Raw genomic sequence first — 16,841 nt, 5'->3', positions numbered from 1 at the left:
GCTAATACACCAATGTACAAATCGTGTAGTTATACACGGTAAGATTAATTTTGTTGAACTCTCTTTTGTTTAAACCTTATTTTATGAACAATCGAATAAAAGGGAGTACTTGAAACTATCCAATTTTGTATAATATTGAATAATTTATCGGATAAAATTACATATTCACTGCTGAGTGTCCCAACTAGCTAGTAAGACTAAACAGAATATAAAAGTCGAGGAATATCATTTGTGGGGAAAAGCAAAAATAACGACTTAGGTAAAATTCTTCATATTTAGTTCGTTGTTTCGAAGAGTGACAGACAGATACTACTAGGCCAAATTAAATGTATTTCATTTGAGTCATAGTAAGCCAAATTGAGTGTCAAAAGTCAGGTCAGAAGGCCACTGGTGTGCAAAAAAAGCAACAGCCTTCATATCTGCTTCGCCTCTGGGTAGGCGTCTTCTTCGTTTACGTGTCACTTTAATTTAAATTTCTCCCTCTCCATTAGGCCGTCAAGAGTAAATAAGTTAATGCAAAACTGGCACACACCGGGAGCAACATGCGACGCACCAACAACTATCCCTACCAACCGCTGAACCAACAGCCATCTGGTCCCAGTCCGGCCGGTCATGATGCGCTCGAGGCGGAGAACGAGCGCGCCGCCGAGGAGCTCAAACAGAAAATAGGCGCCCTCAAGTCCTTAACCATTGACATTGGGAACGAAGTGCGCTACCAGGACAAGCTACTGCGCGGCATTGACGACGACATGGATCGGACATCGGGGTTCCTGGGCAACACAATGACGCGAGTCGTCCGCCTGGCCAAACAGGGTGGCGGGGCCAAACAGATGTGCTACATGTTCCTCTTTGTGCTTGTGGTGTTCTTGTTGCTCTGGCTGACGCTAAAGTTCAAATAATAGTCGGCCGCTATTACTTTCTAAAATATATACTAACAATTTTTATTAATTAATGGAGCAATGCTTTGTTCAAAGTACAAAAGATTTACACATGCACGCATTTAGGTATAGTTGGAGGATTTGGTGGTGACGGAGGGACGCACTTCGGACTCGATGCCCATCTGATGATAATCCACATAATTTCGTGGGGCCTTATAGCTAATATGATAATTCACATAATTGGCAGCTATGCGTGGAAGGTTTTCATCTTTTTGTTGCGTCTACTGGAATCTGGCAGTTCTAGATCCTCGTCCTCTACGTCGTCACTGCACACATCATCCTCGCTCAGGAGATCGGGGTAGACATCACCATTCATGCCACCTTCCATGGCACGAACTGTTGGAAAAGAGTCAGTGTTAGTGTGTTGCTTGATGCGGAGATACATCTTCGAACACTTACTCTGCTGATCCAGTAGGATATTCTGTTTCTTGATCTCGTCAATGTCTTTTTGATTTTCATTGATTTTCTTCCGCATCGTCTGTATGCATTCCGTGGTCCTCTTGAGTATCTGAGCACGACTAGCCTGTGGAAAAGTCTGATACAATTACAGGCTCGAGTGATTCACCCAACTGTTGCGCTCACCTTCTCCCCCTTCAGCGTGGGCACTGCCTCCCGTAGGTTGGTGAAGCTCTCCTTGATGTGGTCTCTTCTTCGCCTCTCCAGCGCATTATGATGTGCTCGCTTCTCGGCCTGTAATATTTATTTAAGAATATTTCGGTCTGGTCAGTGAAGGTGGAAGGGGGCGACGGGGGATATGTTAAGGCCAACAACTACATGTGCGTGTTGTTTATCAACAAAAGACAACGTGCGCAGGTGCAGGGTATATTAAATGGAAGGTTAGGCAGTCTAACAGCTCTTTCAAGCTGTCACACAACGAGAACAAATTTCTGTGTGTCTGCGAGACGGAGGGCCAAGGCTAGGCTACCTTCTTGCTAATATACCCTGGGCATCGCCTCTTTCTTCCCTTTATAGCTGTTACCTGTGTAAAATTTGCTGTATTCGTGTGACGAGACGAGCCCAACCCCGTATCCGAGTCGCCATCGTCCTGGAAGATATGAATTAATGTTGTACAACTTTGTATGCATATATACATTAGGTATACATATACATCTGTTTATATGTACTTTAATGTAGTTTACAATTGCTTACGTCACTCTCAATATCGATATCTCTGTCGTCATCGCTCATACTCATGGCTGCACAGTTGCTGCCTAGCCGAAACACAGACGCACTTGATTAACTGTATTCGAGAGAAGGGGCGAAGATTGCGAACAATACTGCAACTGTTTGTTGTGTTGTTGTTCTTAACTGTAATTGTCAGAGTTTTTTGTTGTTGCTTCGAGCGCACGTTCTTCGAAATGAATGCGGTCGCGGTGAATGGCAGGGCTGGATAACCACCGAAACTAGTGGTTTCAAGTAGTTCGCTAATGAACAAACAACAATGACCTTTTTAGAACCGAAATAATCCTAAAGTGGCTTGAAACTGGTAATACCACACGTAATAGAAATAATTACTTAATTTAATTAGAAAAGTTAGTAAACAGGTACAAAAAAACATACGGAATAAGAAGTTTAGCAGTTCGAGGAACCTGTTCCGTAAACCAGTTCACAGTTCACAAAGGCTGCGGTGTTCAAAGAACATAGTTTTCATTTCTTTCTTCATTTTTTCAAGAGAATTTTCACTTATTTCATGGCTTTTCCGACAACAAGTGCACAGCAAGCCGAAACAAACCGAAAGATTCTCGAGGACATCCAGACCAAAAAGCAGCTGCTTGCTGGCGGGATAATTAACCTGGGACTGAGCAACACAAATCAGGTGCGCACGTCGATTTCCCCAGAGTATTCACGTGTTTTTTACTAACAATTATTCTCAATTTATGTAGATGCCCTCTCCTCAGTTGCTCGGTCAGCCGACAGTAGCACCTGAATTCCTACCGCAGGGCGTGGGCTTACCCACAAATGCCACGCCGCCCCGATCCGCATTTAACCCTACCAGTTCCACCACTTTGGGCTTCTTTATCCCCCAAGATTCGTATTTTGGGAACAGCTTCATTCCCGTGCTTCCTCGCCTGGAGCCCTTACCGACGACCACAGCCCCGGCCACGACGACGGCCAGCCACATCGCACCCAAATAACCGAACTCCCATAATTAAACATGGCCCGCCTTAAGCTGAAGAAACTGGAGGAGTATTTGCAGTGTGTCGATGGATTCGAGAAGCCGAAGATCATGCTGGAACAGTATCCAACGCCTCCACACATAGCAGCATGTATGGTACATCATATGCAGGCCCAGCATGATGATATCGAGGGAAAATTCGTCGGAGACCTGGGCTGCGGCTGTGGCATGTTGAGCATAGGAGCCACTCTGCTGGGTGCCCAGCTGACTGTTGGCTTTGAGCTGGACGGAGATGCTGTTGACATCTACAGGAACAATGTGCAGGAAATGGAGCTGCCCAATGTGGACTGTGTGCGGGCGGATGTCCTGCAGCTACCGGGGAGCAAGTGGGAGAAAACTTTCGACACAATCGTTATGAATCCGCCCTTTGGGACCAAGCACAATGCCGGCATGGATATGAAATTTCTGGAGGTAGGTCTGCGATTGGCTACAGGAGCAGTCTATTCATTGCACAAAACCTCTACACGGTAAGTGGATGTCATGTGGTATCCCATCTGTTTTAGTGATTCATCTCGGTTCTCTTTTGACAGCGCTTACATCCAGAAGAAGTCCGAGGAGTGGGGAGCCAGCGGCTCTGTGGTGGCCGAACTAAGATACAACATCGAGGCCAGCTACAAGTTCCACAAACGTCAGTCAAAGGACATCGAGGTGGATTTCTGGCGGTTTGATATTAGCGGCAAGGATTAGCTTGCGCAGCGTATGCATTTTCTTTGGACATTACATTTATTAATATTATTAAAAAACTTTAAATAATAGAGGAAAGAATTCAAACTCAACTCGTATCTCTCCTACTCCACATTGAAAACGACGCCCTGGGCGCAGGCCAGTTCCCCGGAATGGTTGACCGTGATTGTTGCCCGCTTACAGTACTGCTTCCAGGCATCCGAGCCCGACTCTCGACCTCCGCCGGTGGCCTTCTCTCCACCGAACGCTCCGCCGATTTCAGCTCCATTTGTGGTGGTGTTTATGTTTACGATGCCGCAGTCGGAGCCCCTGGCACCGATCCACTTGAACGCCTGACTGATGTTCTCGGTGAAAATGGCCGACGAGAGACCCTGCTCGACTTCGTTATTCCAGGAGATGGCCTCGTCCACACTCTTCGCTTTCAGGACATACACGATGGGGGCAAACGTTTCGCGATGCACAACGCTGGCATCGTGAGGCAGACCCGTGATGACAGTGGGCTCCACATAGTATCCCGATCGCTCCAGGACTTTGCCGCCAAAAGCCACAGTTCCGCCCAAGGCCTTGGCCTCCTCAATGGCGGTCTTATAGCTATCGACGTTCTGCTGGGTGTGCACGGGGCCCACCAACGTCTGCCCATCCAATTGGTGCCCAATTTTGGGTATCAGCTGCTTGTACTTGGCCACCAAGGAAGTGACAAACTGGTCATGCAGCTGTTCGTGGACAATGATGCGCCTGGTGGTGGTGCAGCGTTGTCCGCTGGTGCCGATGCAGCCAAAGAGAGCTGCATCCAATGCCATTTTCAAATTTGCCGACGAATCGATGATCAAAGCATTGTTGCCGCCCAGCTCGAGGATCACCTTGCCGAAGCGCCGCTGCACCTCCACGCCCACATCTTGGCCCGTTTTGCAGCTACCCGTAAAGGAAACCAGATTGACGCGCTTGTCAGACACCAACGATTGGCCAACATCGGTTCCTCCCTGGCAGAGGGTCACGACGGGTGGCAGATTGTTGCGACGCAGAACTTCGGCAACGATTTTGGTGGTGGCCACCGAGACCAGGGGCGTGCTGGGAGCTCCCTTCCAGAGCACACTGTTGCCAGTGGTCAGAGCAATGGCGGCATTCCAGCCAAATACGGCATTGGGGAAATTGTAGGCGGAGATCACACCGACCAGTCCAAGCGGTCGCCAAGCCTCAAGAATCGTATGGTCGGCCCGCTCCGAGTTGATCAGTTGGCCTGAGTAGATCCGCGACAGACCCACGGCATAGTCGCAGATATCGATGAATTCCTGCACCTCGCCCTGACCCTCGCTGTAGATCTTGCCCACCTCCAGGGAGACCAGCTTTCCAAGGGGCTCTTTGTACTTCCTCAGCTCGTCGCCGATTTGCCGAACGATCTCGCCACGGACCGGGGCGGGGACCTGGCGCCACTGCTTGTAGGCCTCCACGCCCAGGCCGATGGCCTGCTGCAACTCCTGCACAGTGCCCTGACGCACTGTGGCAATGGCTTGGCCGGTGCCAGGATCGTAACTGGTGATGGTCGGGCCACGCCCCTGCCACTGGCCCGAGTAGACGCCGGGATTGTTGATCTCCAGGCCAAGCTCCTTAAGGAAGCCGTACTCTGGCTGGTCGATCAGATAGGATGTGGATGCGGAGGAGGCCAGGCGGCTGTGTCCGCGACCGGCCAGCCTCGTAAGGTGTCTCAAATGTGCGATCATGCTGGAGGAGAGCGAGATTTATGGATTACTGATTACGCCCTGATACGCCGCTTATCGAGCGATAGGCAGCTCCGCCCGGTTTCAGCTTGTTTACTGAAAACTTTTTCGTGGTCTGACTGCTAGGCCCACATACCCCCAGCGGAGGGGCCCATCCACTGATAGCATCCCACTTAATACTCACATTGTGTGCCCAAAGTGTCGTCGTATCCTCGTCTGCCCACGTCGCTGGTCAATTATCAACTAAATGCGCCGAGTGCTTGACGACCACCTCTCTGCCGGCTGGTCATTAAAGTGGCAGCTTATCTCTAGAGTAAACTGAATTAAATGTAAAGAGAGGAGAACGGCAAAGAGTCAGGGGTCTTATCAGCTATATATGTACATATGTACTACATATGGACATAGTATGTATGCCTGGATGGATGCATGTACAATAATGATATACAATATATTCTGTAGAATACAATTAGGCGGTAACTAGGGGCTATATTATTTGAAAAGATTTAACATATAATAAGGAAATACACTCACAGAAAAACAGCATGGTAATACGACAAACACATTCAACAGGAGTGTCTCTCTGTCATCTCTGAGTGTTATCTGTCTCTCTCTCACGATTTTTACAACAACACCTACCCGCTCTCCTCCGATAGAATTCGCACACGGCACGATTAAGAGAGAGAGAGGGAGAACTAAGTTTGTTTGTTCATTCTGGCTATAATAGTAATCCGATCTGATCCAGCTTCCGGTAGTGTAGTCGAAATTGTCCTTCTCTGCGATTCTGCGTTTGGTATCTTCTGTGGATGCCACAGATTTTCGTCTCTTGTGGGGGCGGAAGGAGACGGGCGATATTTTTATATGGCTTTATGGGGTCGGAAACATATCCACCACAAAATATCCCTAAACTCCTCGTGTACCGGGTATGTAAGAAAGCCAACAAAAACAAAACAGCCTTAGAGACAAGGCACATGATAGAATGATAGACACAGCCAGCAAGGGATCATAGACTGATAAAAATCTCTTAGTCATGAGCAACCCAATTACTCAAATGTTCTAATGTGTAATAATTCGTGTACTTCGTTTATCTCTTTCCTATGACCTATTTAATTTGAATTTGAAAATATTTTTATTCCGCTACATATGTCTCTCTCTCTCTCACACGTTTCATAAAACAACACCAGTTATGTTGCTTTCTCGCTTGTTTCCGCCAGTGGCCCACAATACACGAGAAAAAAAGAGAGAGAATGAGGCATTGCCGATGGATTTGTTCCTTCTGGCTATAATAATGATCCGATATGATCTACATTCGGCAATCTGGTAGATTGGGCTTTTCTCTCTGGGTTTACTTATTCAAAGATAGTATAAATAGTTTAGTAGACAGTTTTTACTTTAAAACATATCTAAAACCTTCGCAAGTACACGATGTTTTCCCTTCGATTCCTTCCTTTTTAAATGCCTCCAACGGTCTGTTACCGTGACAACCTATGAACTCTGCTATAAATGTTTGTTCGTTAAATAAATGTTCACCCACTTTTTGCTGCTTGAATACTTTTTTCATTGACATCAGAAGTAAAGGAATACCTATGAAAACAAAATGGAAGTTCTTGAAGAGGGAAATTTAATGGATCGAGTGCCAATACTGCTGCAACGAGATCTAGAGTTTTATCAGGTACTTATTTTACCCACTGGCATTCTTTTTATAAACTATCCCTTACCTTACAACATTCCAAAACACAGACACATCAGCGTGTGCTACAGGAGCCCATTTGTTCGGGCGTTGTGGGTGGGAAATTGGATTTTCCACGATATGCTTCCTTTGCGGCGATCAAATTGATACGTTGGTGGGTTCAATTGAAATAGTATTGCTCTACGTTAAATCACAAAGGTTTACATAAACTGTTAAAGGTGGGAGGATGAGTACTTTGCCTCATACCGGAAACACTCGGGACTTTTGCACACCGAAAAGGAACTGAATGAAGGAGATTTTGTAAGATTCGATTGGTAATAAATGTATATCTCCAGTACCTTTGGTTTCCTCTGCAGACCAGTGCCACTGTCAAGGCCTCTGATCCGGACAAGTTCGTTCAACTCGTTTGCCGATCGGCAGACCTACTTCTAGAGCACGTCCATCGCCTATCGCAGGAGTCTCTGGATCATGCTGATCTCTCTGTGCTGACGGCCACTATTGGAGCCGCTGCGCTGGTGAAGAACTCCCTGAGTGTCTACATGCAGGCGGCCACCACCACGATCGTTCCGCCCAAGGGCGATGAGAAGGGCGGAGCCCTCAAGCTGAGTTTCAAGCAATATGCCCAGATGGCGGAGGCATTGGCAGAGCGTCTCCTCGATCTGCACTGTCGCCTCCTGTTGCTGTACATCATGCAAGACGCCGACTGTCTGCATTGGGAGGATACGCAACCTTTCTTTGAGTCGGAGCGAGGCTCCTACACAGTACAGATGTGGTGGCACTATATGCGTGGCTCCAAGACAGATCTGTGGAACTCGGTGCCGCCGAAAATGGCCCAGAAGATCTTTGCCGGAATGCTGAACGAGACGCTCAGTGTGCTGACTGTCCGCTATACCCAGATCGTAACCAGTGTGGCTCGATCGCAGCTGCACTTGACGGACATTTGCAATATGCTGCTGTGCATTGCTGAGCTGCTGCCACACATCTGCGAGAGCGGCGAGGCATATGTGGGTCTGCAGTTGAGCAACCAGAGCGTTATCCTCAGGGACATCCACGCCAAGTGTCGGGAACTCTTCTACTGTCTCTTGCTGCGCGGTGCTCCCTTGGGTGTGCTCTCCAAGGTGAATTGAGAACTCTATGCCTATGAAAAGAGACTCTGAATTGCGTCTGTTTGCAGGTCTTTCGCAAGGGTCTCGACAACATGGAGATGTTTAGCTCTCGCCATGGCCTGCCCAGTGCATGGATTATATTTGCCTTACCGCGATACTTTCCCAAGGAGCAATCCTGTCAATGGGTCACGGAATTTGCTGATCTCACAACCAACACCGCCATTTCCTTGGACCTGAGAGTTCTACTTGCCTTTCCTGAGGCAGATTGGTCCTTTCTGCTTAAGATTCTGTTGATGAGAGACGCCTTCCTCACTGGCATCATAATACGACATCTGATGCAGCATTTACCGTCCTCCGAGAACTTTAAGAATGTGGCCAAACATTCCTTCACCAGTGCCGAGGGGGCACCACCAAAGTGCGAGGCGTTTCTGTGCCGCGGCGAGTGCTTCAATGTCACCGAGTCCATAGCAGACGATATAGGTGAGTAATTGAATGAAACTCTATTGATTCCTGGAATACGGGGATACATATATAATTTCAGATCCCGTGGGACAAGCCAACTATCAGATTGTCCTCTCCCTTACGTACTTAGTCGTGGCCGTTGGCAAGGCGGTGGACATCAAGTCCTGTCTGATCAAGACCCTCGAGGAACATGCCATTGCGGGCTGGAGCGACTGCCTGGATAAGCGCCAGGTGTGGAACCAGAAGCGCACTCCCTGGCTGGAGGCCATCATGCATTTTGTATATCCCGTGCTCGACTGCGTAGTGGAGATGCTCATCAATGCCGTCGAGAATGGGGCGAGCATGTACCAGGCCATGTCCCTGGCCCTGACTTGTGTCTCCGAGATCTGGGATTGTATACCAGAGGGTCTGTACAAGATCACCTCACTGTTGCAGGACATCATACCGGTTTCGACGCGACCCTTGGGCGATTCGGTGCTGCTGCAGGTGGTCTTTGCTGCTCTCTACACGGAGCTGATCAAGACAGCAGAGGTGCACGAACAGGGTGAGTAGAGGAGGGACTTCAAACCACCTTAAAATTAACATCTTATGTCATCAGCCAAGAATGAAGTCAAGACCTCCATTTGCTATTCGATATCGGAGGCCATTTGCTCCATAGACGAGGACGACAAGCACACAGATCAAATAGAGCTGTTCCTCAAGCAGGCCAAGGAGAGCATCAATCTGGACACGGACTTTGGTGGCACACCAGGCGGCAGCAATCGTGGTGCCGGCGGCATGAGTGCCGTGAGCACCGTCAAAATGGACGACCTAACCAATGCCGAATCGGACCGCCTGAGTCATAGTCCACCCAACAACTATGCTATGGAACTGGATGTGGGCATCGCCGACTATATAGCAGAGGTTCTGGTTAGCGATGTACTGACCACGAATATAGGCAAGCAGGCCCTCAAAGTGGTCTACAATTATCTGAAATTCAACAGGGATTGGTTGCTGGAACAACTGGGAACGGGCGACAACGATCCTAGTCCCTTTCAAGGTGTCCAGGGGCAGAATATCAAGGAGGCCCAGACCTCAGTGCTCAAGTCCATGTTTTTCATTGGGAACACACCGTTCGATCAGCTGCTGACGGGGTCCCTGAAGATCGACTACGTCAGTTGGCTGCAAATGCCTCTGTCCCTGAATCCAGAACGAACCTGGTTGCATTTGACAAGGCGCTGCGACTTCCAGGAGGATTCAAAGCTGGCGCTGCCAGAGGTGGCCATGGTGGCTGGCATTGCGAAGATAATGAAGCGACGCAAGGAGTTCGCCAAGTAAATCGCGGAGGGACTGGTGGCATCATTAGCACTCCCTCTCGGTCTGCTGTGAATTATGTTGTAGATGGAAAAAGGCACTGGAGAGGGCTTTCTCGCGCACTCTGGAGGCGGCTTCGCTCTGTGTCTTTGGATGTCATTAACGCCGCATAATGCAAACAAGTCGCTTGATACGGGAAGGGGCACCTCGCCGAATGCACAACAAAATAGAAAGGGCGACACGGAGCAGCAGGGCGCTAAAAAAAGAATAATAATATTTACATCTCCTCCAGCACCAGCTCCCCGTCTCCATTCCAGGGTTAATGTATGGGGGGAGATGGTGGGGGACCTACTGCCGAAAATGTTTTTGTCCACACTCTGGGGTACTCGCCCGGCACTTGGCAATTGCTCAGCAGCTCTCCTGGCCGTCTTTAGAGCCGTCTTCTCGGTGCCTCCGCTTCCTCTGCGCTCCTCTTGCAGCCAGTTATGAAAATTACTGAAACGTAGCCAACCTGGGCTCATGGTGCGGGAGGAGGAGAGTACCAGCACACGATGAAAGCACAAACACATAGAGAGAAACACACACACACTCATCAGCAGGAGAAACACACACAGGACAACGTGACAAATAAAATCAAGCTAGAAAGCAGAGAAGGAGAAAGCGGCAGGATAACGACGACAGGGCAAATGCGCTTCTGCTAATGCACTATATAATCATATAAAATATTTATATTTAATCTAAGCTGTAAATTTAATATGTTGAAATAAATGCTTTTGCTAAATAAATCTTTTCAAAAAGTCTAGTTTTTGTGGGGAAACGCAGAAGAAAAGCTTCCAAAATATGTGACGTTTTCTATAAATCTCTATCCAAAAAAAGGGAAGCAAATTCATGCGAACTCACAGCAGAAAGCGTTACAAAAGAAGAGGAATAAACACCGAGTGTCCTTTCAGAACAAATCAACTCGAATATTTCAATTGAAGCGCCTGCCCCATTGGCTGGCTTTGGCTACAAAGTCGGGGCAGGACCAGCCGCAGCGGCGACTCCGACAACTCCGGCAACGACAGCGACGACTACGACGATTGCCCCATGGTTGCTCCATTCATTCTGTTGTCGCTGCCAGGAGCGTGCGGACGTTCGTTGTTTAGAGGCACACGACCATAAAGTCAAGTGGCCCCCAAAAACTCAAAAAAAGAACCCAAAAAAATACAGAAGTGAACTGTGTGACGTGCGGGGGTAAAGTGCGAATGGTAACGGTAATTTGCAGACATTAGTTGCCACACACACACACACACACATAGTGATTAAATGCTCAAAACGAGAGAGAGACAGGAGAATGGAAGCAAAAGTGTCACTGGGACCTAACATTACGCATACGCAGCGTATGCCGCAGGTTAAATGTTGAAATTTAAAACCTTAACGAGCTGCCAAAGAGATGCTGGTCGTTAGAATTCTCCTTTAGATCTAGTATATGTACTTTGTATGCCAGGCACGAAGTGGATTTTTTTTGATGTGGATACCGTCTCTATGATTGTTATATTAGCCCTATTCCGGCTACACCAGTGTCCAAGTGAAAATAGCCAAGCAATTGAACAGGAAATCTAATAGAAAACTGTGAACACTAAGCCATGAGCCAGATACAATTGCAACAGCAACAGCAGCAGCTACATCGCCGTGGACACCGTCATCATCGTCGTCGCCAGCCCCCAGAGCCTTGCGAGTGTTTGCGTCCTGTGATAAGGGTTTTTGGTCTGCTGACTTCATTCGGTAAGCACAAGTTTCTGTAAATGCACGAGAAATAATATAAATGTGGCCCAGGTGGACCTCACTACCTAGACCCTGCTCAGCCCCCATGCCCAAGATAATGCCAATCATAGAGAGAGGCGGCATGGGCATGGGCAAGGCCTGGCATGATGTATGTGCATGAATAAATGCATGTTGCATGCTGCTGTTATGTCGCTTTTGGAATGTTTATTCCTGACGAATTGTGGGAAATATATAGCCGGAGGGTAGGTTGGAGGGAGTGTCTGCATGGGGCTTGGCATTCAATGGAAATTCTGAAAATATAATAAAAAGAATATTCTTTGCATTCTTTTTTTTACAAAGTTCTTTTTTTACAAAGTTCTTTTCGAGGGAATTTCTATAGATTGAGTTTATGACTCATATCAGTGCTTCTAAACAGGTTTACATCTGCTCTCTTTTGGCACTTTATGAAGATAAATCAGTTTATTAAATCATCATGGTTTCCATAGATCTTATTTGTGATGACCCATCTTTCCATCATTTATCTGAATATCTAACAAAAGAACTCCTTTCGGCTTTTAAACATTTTTGCTGTACCTTTTTGGCCATCTGCTGCAGCTATCAAACTTGACTTAACCGCTTATCATGGCCAGTCAGTGGGATGGACCAGCAGCCAGTCCCCAAATGGCCCTTAATGTGTTTAAAATAATGGAAAATGTGGCCACTTCCACACCCCCTTTTCAGCATGCTCGTATGATAAATGGCTGGCTGCAGCATAACAAAAACTTTTGGGTCAAGTTCAAACTAATTTCCTCAAAAATTGTTGTGGGGTCCCTCTCTATTATGAATGGAAAAATACAGCAGAATAAAAAAGTGGAAAACTTGATAGTTCATAAACCCCGAAGCATGCCTGAGAAAGGGGGGTCTTGGAGGGGAAATCCTGTGTCAGAGCCATTAACAAGGCATTGGCCTTTATGCAGCATGCAGCATGCAGCTCACAGTTCGTGCATCCTGTGCCAAAAGCAGCTTCATTTTCCCTGCTCGATTTCTCCCCAGCAACTTTTCCATACGCTCGACAATGAGCCTTGTTGTTGGCGCCTTTTGGCGCCAGCCATTTCGCCATGTTCCCTCTCGTCCTAAGCGGATGCCACCAGAATCTATTTCCCCCACCATCTCCTTCAATTATCCAGATAATTTTTTGCATGTTTTTTTTCGATTTTCGGCTCCCGGTTTTATTCTGTTCACAGCATTTAATGTAATTGGTTTCGGTTCGGCTCGGTTCGGTTCAGAGTCTCCACTGAAATATGGGAGGAATGAATGTATCTCTCTAACTGGTTTAATCTGATTTGTTTTTCGCGGCTTGGCATAATAAAAACAACTTAATTAGATTGAGTTTTTGTGTGGCTTGGAGACTGAACTGCGATGGGATGGGATGCGATGGAATGGGTGCTTTTGTTGGCCATATCTTACACATTGAAAGTGGTCGACGGAAGAGACAAACGGCAACGGGATGGGGGGGACACATAATGTGGTCAGAATATGAATATTTAAGGGGGCTGCTTGAGCAGTTTGGAGAAAGATGAGTCCAATGTGTATCTCCTACTCACAAAAACTCGTCAAACCCATCTCGCTTTGCCTCAGTGGTTTCTTATTACATTTTATGGCCCTGGCTTAGTGGACAAAAAAGGCCCCAACTCAATAAATATGCTTATAAATATATTTGCCTAGACACAATCACATTATTTTATAGGCCCCCATTCAAGGATACAGGATATCCAAACAGAAACCCTCCTCCTTCTTAAAACAACATTCTTAAGCCATTTTTCATTCCAGTTATCTGCGGTGTGGGCGTCGATGTCTATATGCATGGCTTCCAGGCGGGACTCTATATACTGTAAGCCATGTTAAGGGGCCATAGTCCCATCGAGAAGTCTGTTAATTTCTGGTCAGTTTTTCAGCCCTGCTGGTAATGTTCATCGAGATCAAGTGGCTATTTACCCTATTCCTGCAGCTCCAGTGCTCCGAGTGAGTGCTCCCTATATATATGAACTATATATATGTACTTATGATTTCGAATTTAATTGGTTCCAGGGATAACTATCAGAGGGGCTCGAGAGGGTCCTACAGTTGCTTGGGCTGCTGGCGGGTGTCGTCCGCCTTCTGCGGCGGCTGGCACCCCACTCCCATCTATGCGATTATTGGCATCTGCCTGATACTCTATCCCCATAATCTGTGGCTCAGCTATGTGGCTGGCATGTTCCTGCTGCTCCTCGGCCTGCTTCGACTCTGCACTCTGATGAGATTCATTCCCGCCAAGGACGAAGGCCTCCTGCCGCAATGCGACTTTGAAAAGTGAAGGAAGACAACGAAAAAACTTTGCTCTGTATTTGATTGTTTGCTTTGTACTTGTAGGGTGTCCAGTTTTGTGGATAACATGGAGGATGACTTCGTGGAGATTAGTGCCTCGCAAACAGTCTTGGACCAGGAGGACGATGATGATGATGGAGACGAAGAACCCACCATTGACGATGATGTTTGCTAATAGTTAAGAAGTTATTGCTTAAGTTCTCGTCTCTTTAGTATTGGAAACCATTAACTTCAATATTGGTCAGGTTTCAACTCGCCCAAGGATTTCAAGGCTTCAACCAGTTACGAATCAAAAGCGAAATATATATATTTTTTGTTGTTTATTTCCATCTTTCCGTTGCAGAGTTCTCGCCATAATTATTTTAAAGTTCTCTCTCCTTTGTCACCAAGTGAAAACTTTATTTTAAATTTGTTTTCTGTTTGAATTTGTGGCAAATGGATTTCCCACATGACTGAATGCCAAGAGGATTGGTTGGTGGCCAATCGACTCCTCTTCTACTTCACCAAAGGTACGCTCATGGCCCTCGTAGTCGTCTTCGTCTTCGTCATAGGACTGTTCATTCGAGAAGTAGCGATGGTGTCCATAGTCTCCATGGTGCCCATAGTGCCCGTGATCTCCGTGATGTCCATGGGAAGGCGGTGGTGCTGGTGGTTGGTAGTTGTCCCGATATGAATGCGAGCCTGGGAAGCCGGGAGGACCTGAAGGACCTGGAGGACCGGGGAGACCCGGAAAGCCCGGGTAACCCTTCTCGCCTGGTGGTCCCTTCTGCCCTTGATCACCCTTGGGACCCTTCATCCCTGGATATCCTTTCACGCCTGGCGATCCCACAGGCCCTGGTGGACCTGGCGGTCCAGGGGGGCACTGACAATGCTGCGGCGGAGGGGGATAGGGATAGCCAGGCGGCGGGTACGGCGGATGATGGTGGTGGTGGTCGTGATGGTCGTAGTCCCCGGATATGATCACTTCATGCGGTGGTGATGGATGCGGGGCCGGAGCCGGAGCTGGAGCGGGACTGCCAGTCATTAGCGTGATGTGGCGCGGCCCGAAAGTTTCAGCTCCTGCCAGCAGCACTCCCAGGTGGAAAGTAATCCAGAAACTCGAAAAGCTAGCTACCAAACGCGACTTCATTCTGCCAACTAACCAAAATCAGATGATCATCAGCTCTTTTTATATCGCGACAAAATCCAAGAGAATGGCAAGCGATGGTAGAGAATCATTCAAACTACCGTTGGAATAGCTCATTCGAGATTTATAAATGTTGGCGAACGATTATTGTCTTTCATATACGAGTATTCTATGCAAATGCCTCTTGTTTAATAAACCAAGCCAACTATTTATAAAATGTGTATACGATTTGCATAATAATCAATGAATGAGTTCTGTTCTCTTTCGGGTGCGCTGAAAGAACTTTCACAGGCCCAACCCCGCGCTGGTCGTTGCGATGGAGCGATGAAAAGTGAATTCGTGAACAAAACTAAATACTGTGAATCCCTCAATAAAACTCGCGCTAAAAATGTATATCCAAGAGTTGGAAACCATCAGTTGAATATACAAAGCTTTTACTTACTTGCTGAAATACGTATGTTGCATACATATATTTTCCCGAAAATAAACCCAACATTTTGAGCAGCCTTTCACAGAAAAAGACACATATATTTCCTCCAGCCAGTCCAAAGAAAAGCTTTATTCTCATTATATTTCTGGTTGTTGTAGTATGAATTCTTTATTATTCCTTTTGTTATGTGTGAAATGGAACCGTCCATGGCCCCGCCCAAAAAAACTTTAACATATTTCTCGGTATTGGGGCAGGGATCTCATAGCAATTTCTTGAAATACTCACGCTTCAGTCTAAAACTTTTAGTTACGAGGGGAGGGAGGGGACTTGCTGTAGTATTTCTTCGAGTTTTTTGTTGCTCTTGTAACATACATGTGTCTGTAAATAGTTGTAACTTTTAAAGTTCGTTTTTATTTGCATTTGCATTTGTTTTGGTTTTTTGTTTTTGGTATTTTCTCTTACATTTTTGCTATGCAATAAACATATTTAATAATATTTTGTTTAGTAATATATTTTGTTAAACTACTATTCTCTTTGTTGGGGACTTTCATTGAGAAAACTTTGAGGTAGCTGTGTTTTTGCATTTAATTGTTATACGTAGATATATACGCTTAATCCCTGATATACTCGTAGGCTATATATATATATAGTAGTAGTAGTGGTTGTTGTTGTGGATCTGGTGGATAAGAAGAGTTCGCTTTGCTTCAGATGGAACAAAAATAAAATGAAAAGAATCAACGAAAGAAAATTAACTAAAATTTATATTTATTTTATTTTGTATATATATATAATATTACGATAGATATTGCATAGAAAATATTGAAATATTGTTTAAATTAAAATTAAAGAATAGTAAAAAAAAAAAATAGTCAAAACAAAAAGCAATAAAAGAAATTCAACATTTAAGATAAACAAAAGTTGGCGTTGTTGTTCAGTAAGTTCGCTTCAATGGAAAGTGTTCCATGATCGGGATGGATGGATTGACAAGAGAAAGATCGTTAAACAGGTTCTAGCCATGAAGTCTCAAAAGTAAACTCGATTTGACTAGATAATGGATGTTGGTTACAGTTATAGTTAACTTTCGACTTTGGTCTCTGTGCTCCGATGCTGTGCTCCA

At 46.3% G+C, this 16,841-nt stretch overlaps 8 protein-coding genes across 15 annotated transcripts; 5 read left to right on the top strand and 3 right to left on the bottom strand.

Moving 5' to 3' along the window:
• Positions 1-103: 103 nt before the first annotated feature.
• Positions 104-948, top strand: Bet1 (blocked early in transport 1). 5 transcript variants are annotated; one of them, XM_015188527.2, is made up of 2 exons: positions 104-259; positions 492-948. In XM_015188527.2, exon 2 carries the CDS (start codon positions 543-545, stop codon positions 897-899), a length of 357 nt encoding a protein of 118 aa, XP_015044013.1. In that variant the 5' UTR covers positions 104-259; positions 492-542; the 3' UTR covers positions 900-948. The 5 variants fall into 5 exon arrangements, with proteins under 5 accessions (XP_015044013.1, XP_033241393.1, XP_001352935.2 ...); XM_033385502.1 differs by having other exon boundaries at positions 110-191; XM_001352899.4 differs by having other exon boundaries at positions 243-347.
• Max (MYC associated factor X) lies at positions 913-2,347 on the bottom strand. Of its 4 annotated transcripts, none has more exons than XM_001352900.4 (5): positions 2,088-2,335; positions 1,918-1,983; positions 1,521-1,628; positions 1,338-1,461; positions 913-1,274 (listed from the first exon to the last, which is right to left on the bottom strand). In XM_001352900.4, exons 1-5 carry the CDS (start codon positions 2,130-2,132, stop codon positions 1,126-1,128), a joined length of 492 nt encoding a protein of 163 aa, XP_001352936.1. In that variant the 5' UTR covers positions 2,133-2,335; the 3' UTR covers positions 913-1,125. The 4 variants fall into 4 exon arrangements, with proteins under 4 accessions (XP_001352936.1, XP_033241392.1, XP_015044015.1 ...); XM_033385500.1 differs by having other exon boundaries at positions 926-1,274; positions 1,338-1,473; positions 2,088-2,341; XM_033385501.1 differs by lacking the exon at positions 1,918-1,983 and having other exon boundaries at positions 1,338-1,473; positions 2,088-2,347.
• Positions 2,348-2,522: 175 nt separating this feature from the next.
• On the top strand, positions 2,523-3,107 carry LOC6900242 (SOSS complex subunit C homolog). The gene is made up of 2 exons (XM_002135535.3): positions 2,523-2,754; positions 2,822-3,107. Exons 1-2 carry the CDS (start codon positions 2,629-2,631, stop codon positions 3,071-3,073), a joined length of 378 nt encoding a protein of 125 aa, XP_002135571.1. The 5' UTR covers positions 2,523-2,628; the 3' UTR covers positions 3,074-3,107.
• Positions 3,067-3,890, top strand: Mettl5 (Methyltransferase like 5). Its single transcript, XM_001352901.3, has 2 exons — positions 3,067-3,581; positions 3,645-3,890. Exons 1-2 carry the CDS (start codon positions 3,094-3,096, stop codon positions 3,799-3,801), a joined length of 645 nt encoding a protein of 214 aa, XP_001352937.1. The 5' UTR covers positions 3,067-3,093; the 3' UTR covers positions 3,802-3,890.
• Aldh7A1 (aldehyde dehydrogenase 7 family member A1) lies at positions 3,798-5,810 on the bottom strand. Its single transcript, XM_001352902.4, has 2 exons — positions 5,698-5,810; positions 3,798-5,517 (listed from the first exon to the last, which is right to left on the bottom strand). Exon 2 carries the CDS (start codon positions 5,514-5,516, stop codon positions 3,903-3,905), a length of 1,614 nt encoding a protein of 537 aa, XP_001352938.1. The 5' UTR covers position 5,517; positions 5,698-5,810; the 3' UTR covers positions 3,798-3,902.
• Positions 5,811-6,888: 1,078 nt separating this feature from the next.
• On the top strand, positions 6,889-10,797 carry LOC6900243 (uncharacterized). The gene is made up of 7 exons (XM_002135536.3): positions 6,889-7,182; positions 7,251-7,354; positions 7,419-7,500; positions 7,557-8,318; positions 8,375-8,786; positions 8,848-9,312; positions 9,367-10,797. Exons 1-7 carry the CDS (start codon positions 7,108-7,110, stop codon positions 10,083-10,085), a joined length of 2,619 nt encoding a protein of 872 aa, XP_002135572.1. The 5' UTR covers positions 6,889-7,107; the 3' UTR covers positions 10,086-10,797.
• A 306-nt stretch (positions 10,798-11,103) lies between these two features.
• Positions 11,104-14,626, top strand: LOC4812340 (uncharacterized). The gene is made up of 5 exons (XM_001352903.4): positions 11,104-11,825; positions 13,635-13,695; positions 13,752-13,826; positions 13,893-14,153; positions 14,214-14,626. The coding sequence occupies exons 1-5, from the start codon at positions 11,687-11,689 to the stop codon at positions 14,341-14,343; spliced, it is 666 nt and encodes a 221-aa protein (XP_001352939.3). The 5' UTR covers positions 11,104-11,686; the 3' UTR covers positions 14,344-14,626.
• Positions 14,551-16,650, bottom strand: LOC6900245 (cuticle collagen 2C). The gene has a single exon (XM_033381667.1). It carries the CDS (start codon positions 15,295-15,297, stop codon positions 14,572-14,574), a length of 726 nt encoding a protein of 241 aa, XP_033237558.1. The 5' UTR covers positions 15,298-16,650; the 3' UTR covers positions 14,551-14,571.
• Positions 16,651-16,841: the final 191 nt, after the last annotated feature.

The sequence above is a fragment of the Drosophila pseudoobscura genome, chromosome X (genome assembly GCF_009870125.1).
Source record: "Drosophila pseudoobscura strain MV-25-SWS-2005 chromosome X, UCI_Dpse_MV25, whole genome shotgun sequence".
Classification (NCBI taxonomy): domain Eukaryota; kingdom Metazoa; phylum Arthropoda; class Insecta; order Diptera; family Drosophilidae; genus Drosophila; species Drosophila pseudoobscura.
The sequence above is the reverse complement of the archived record's forward strand: the minus strand, read 5'-3'. Positions and strand labels throughout refer to the sequence as shown.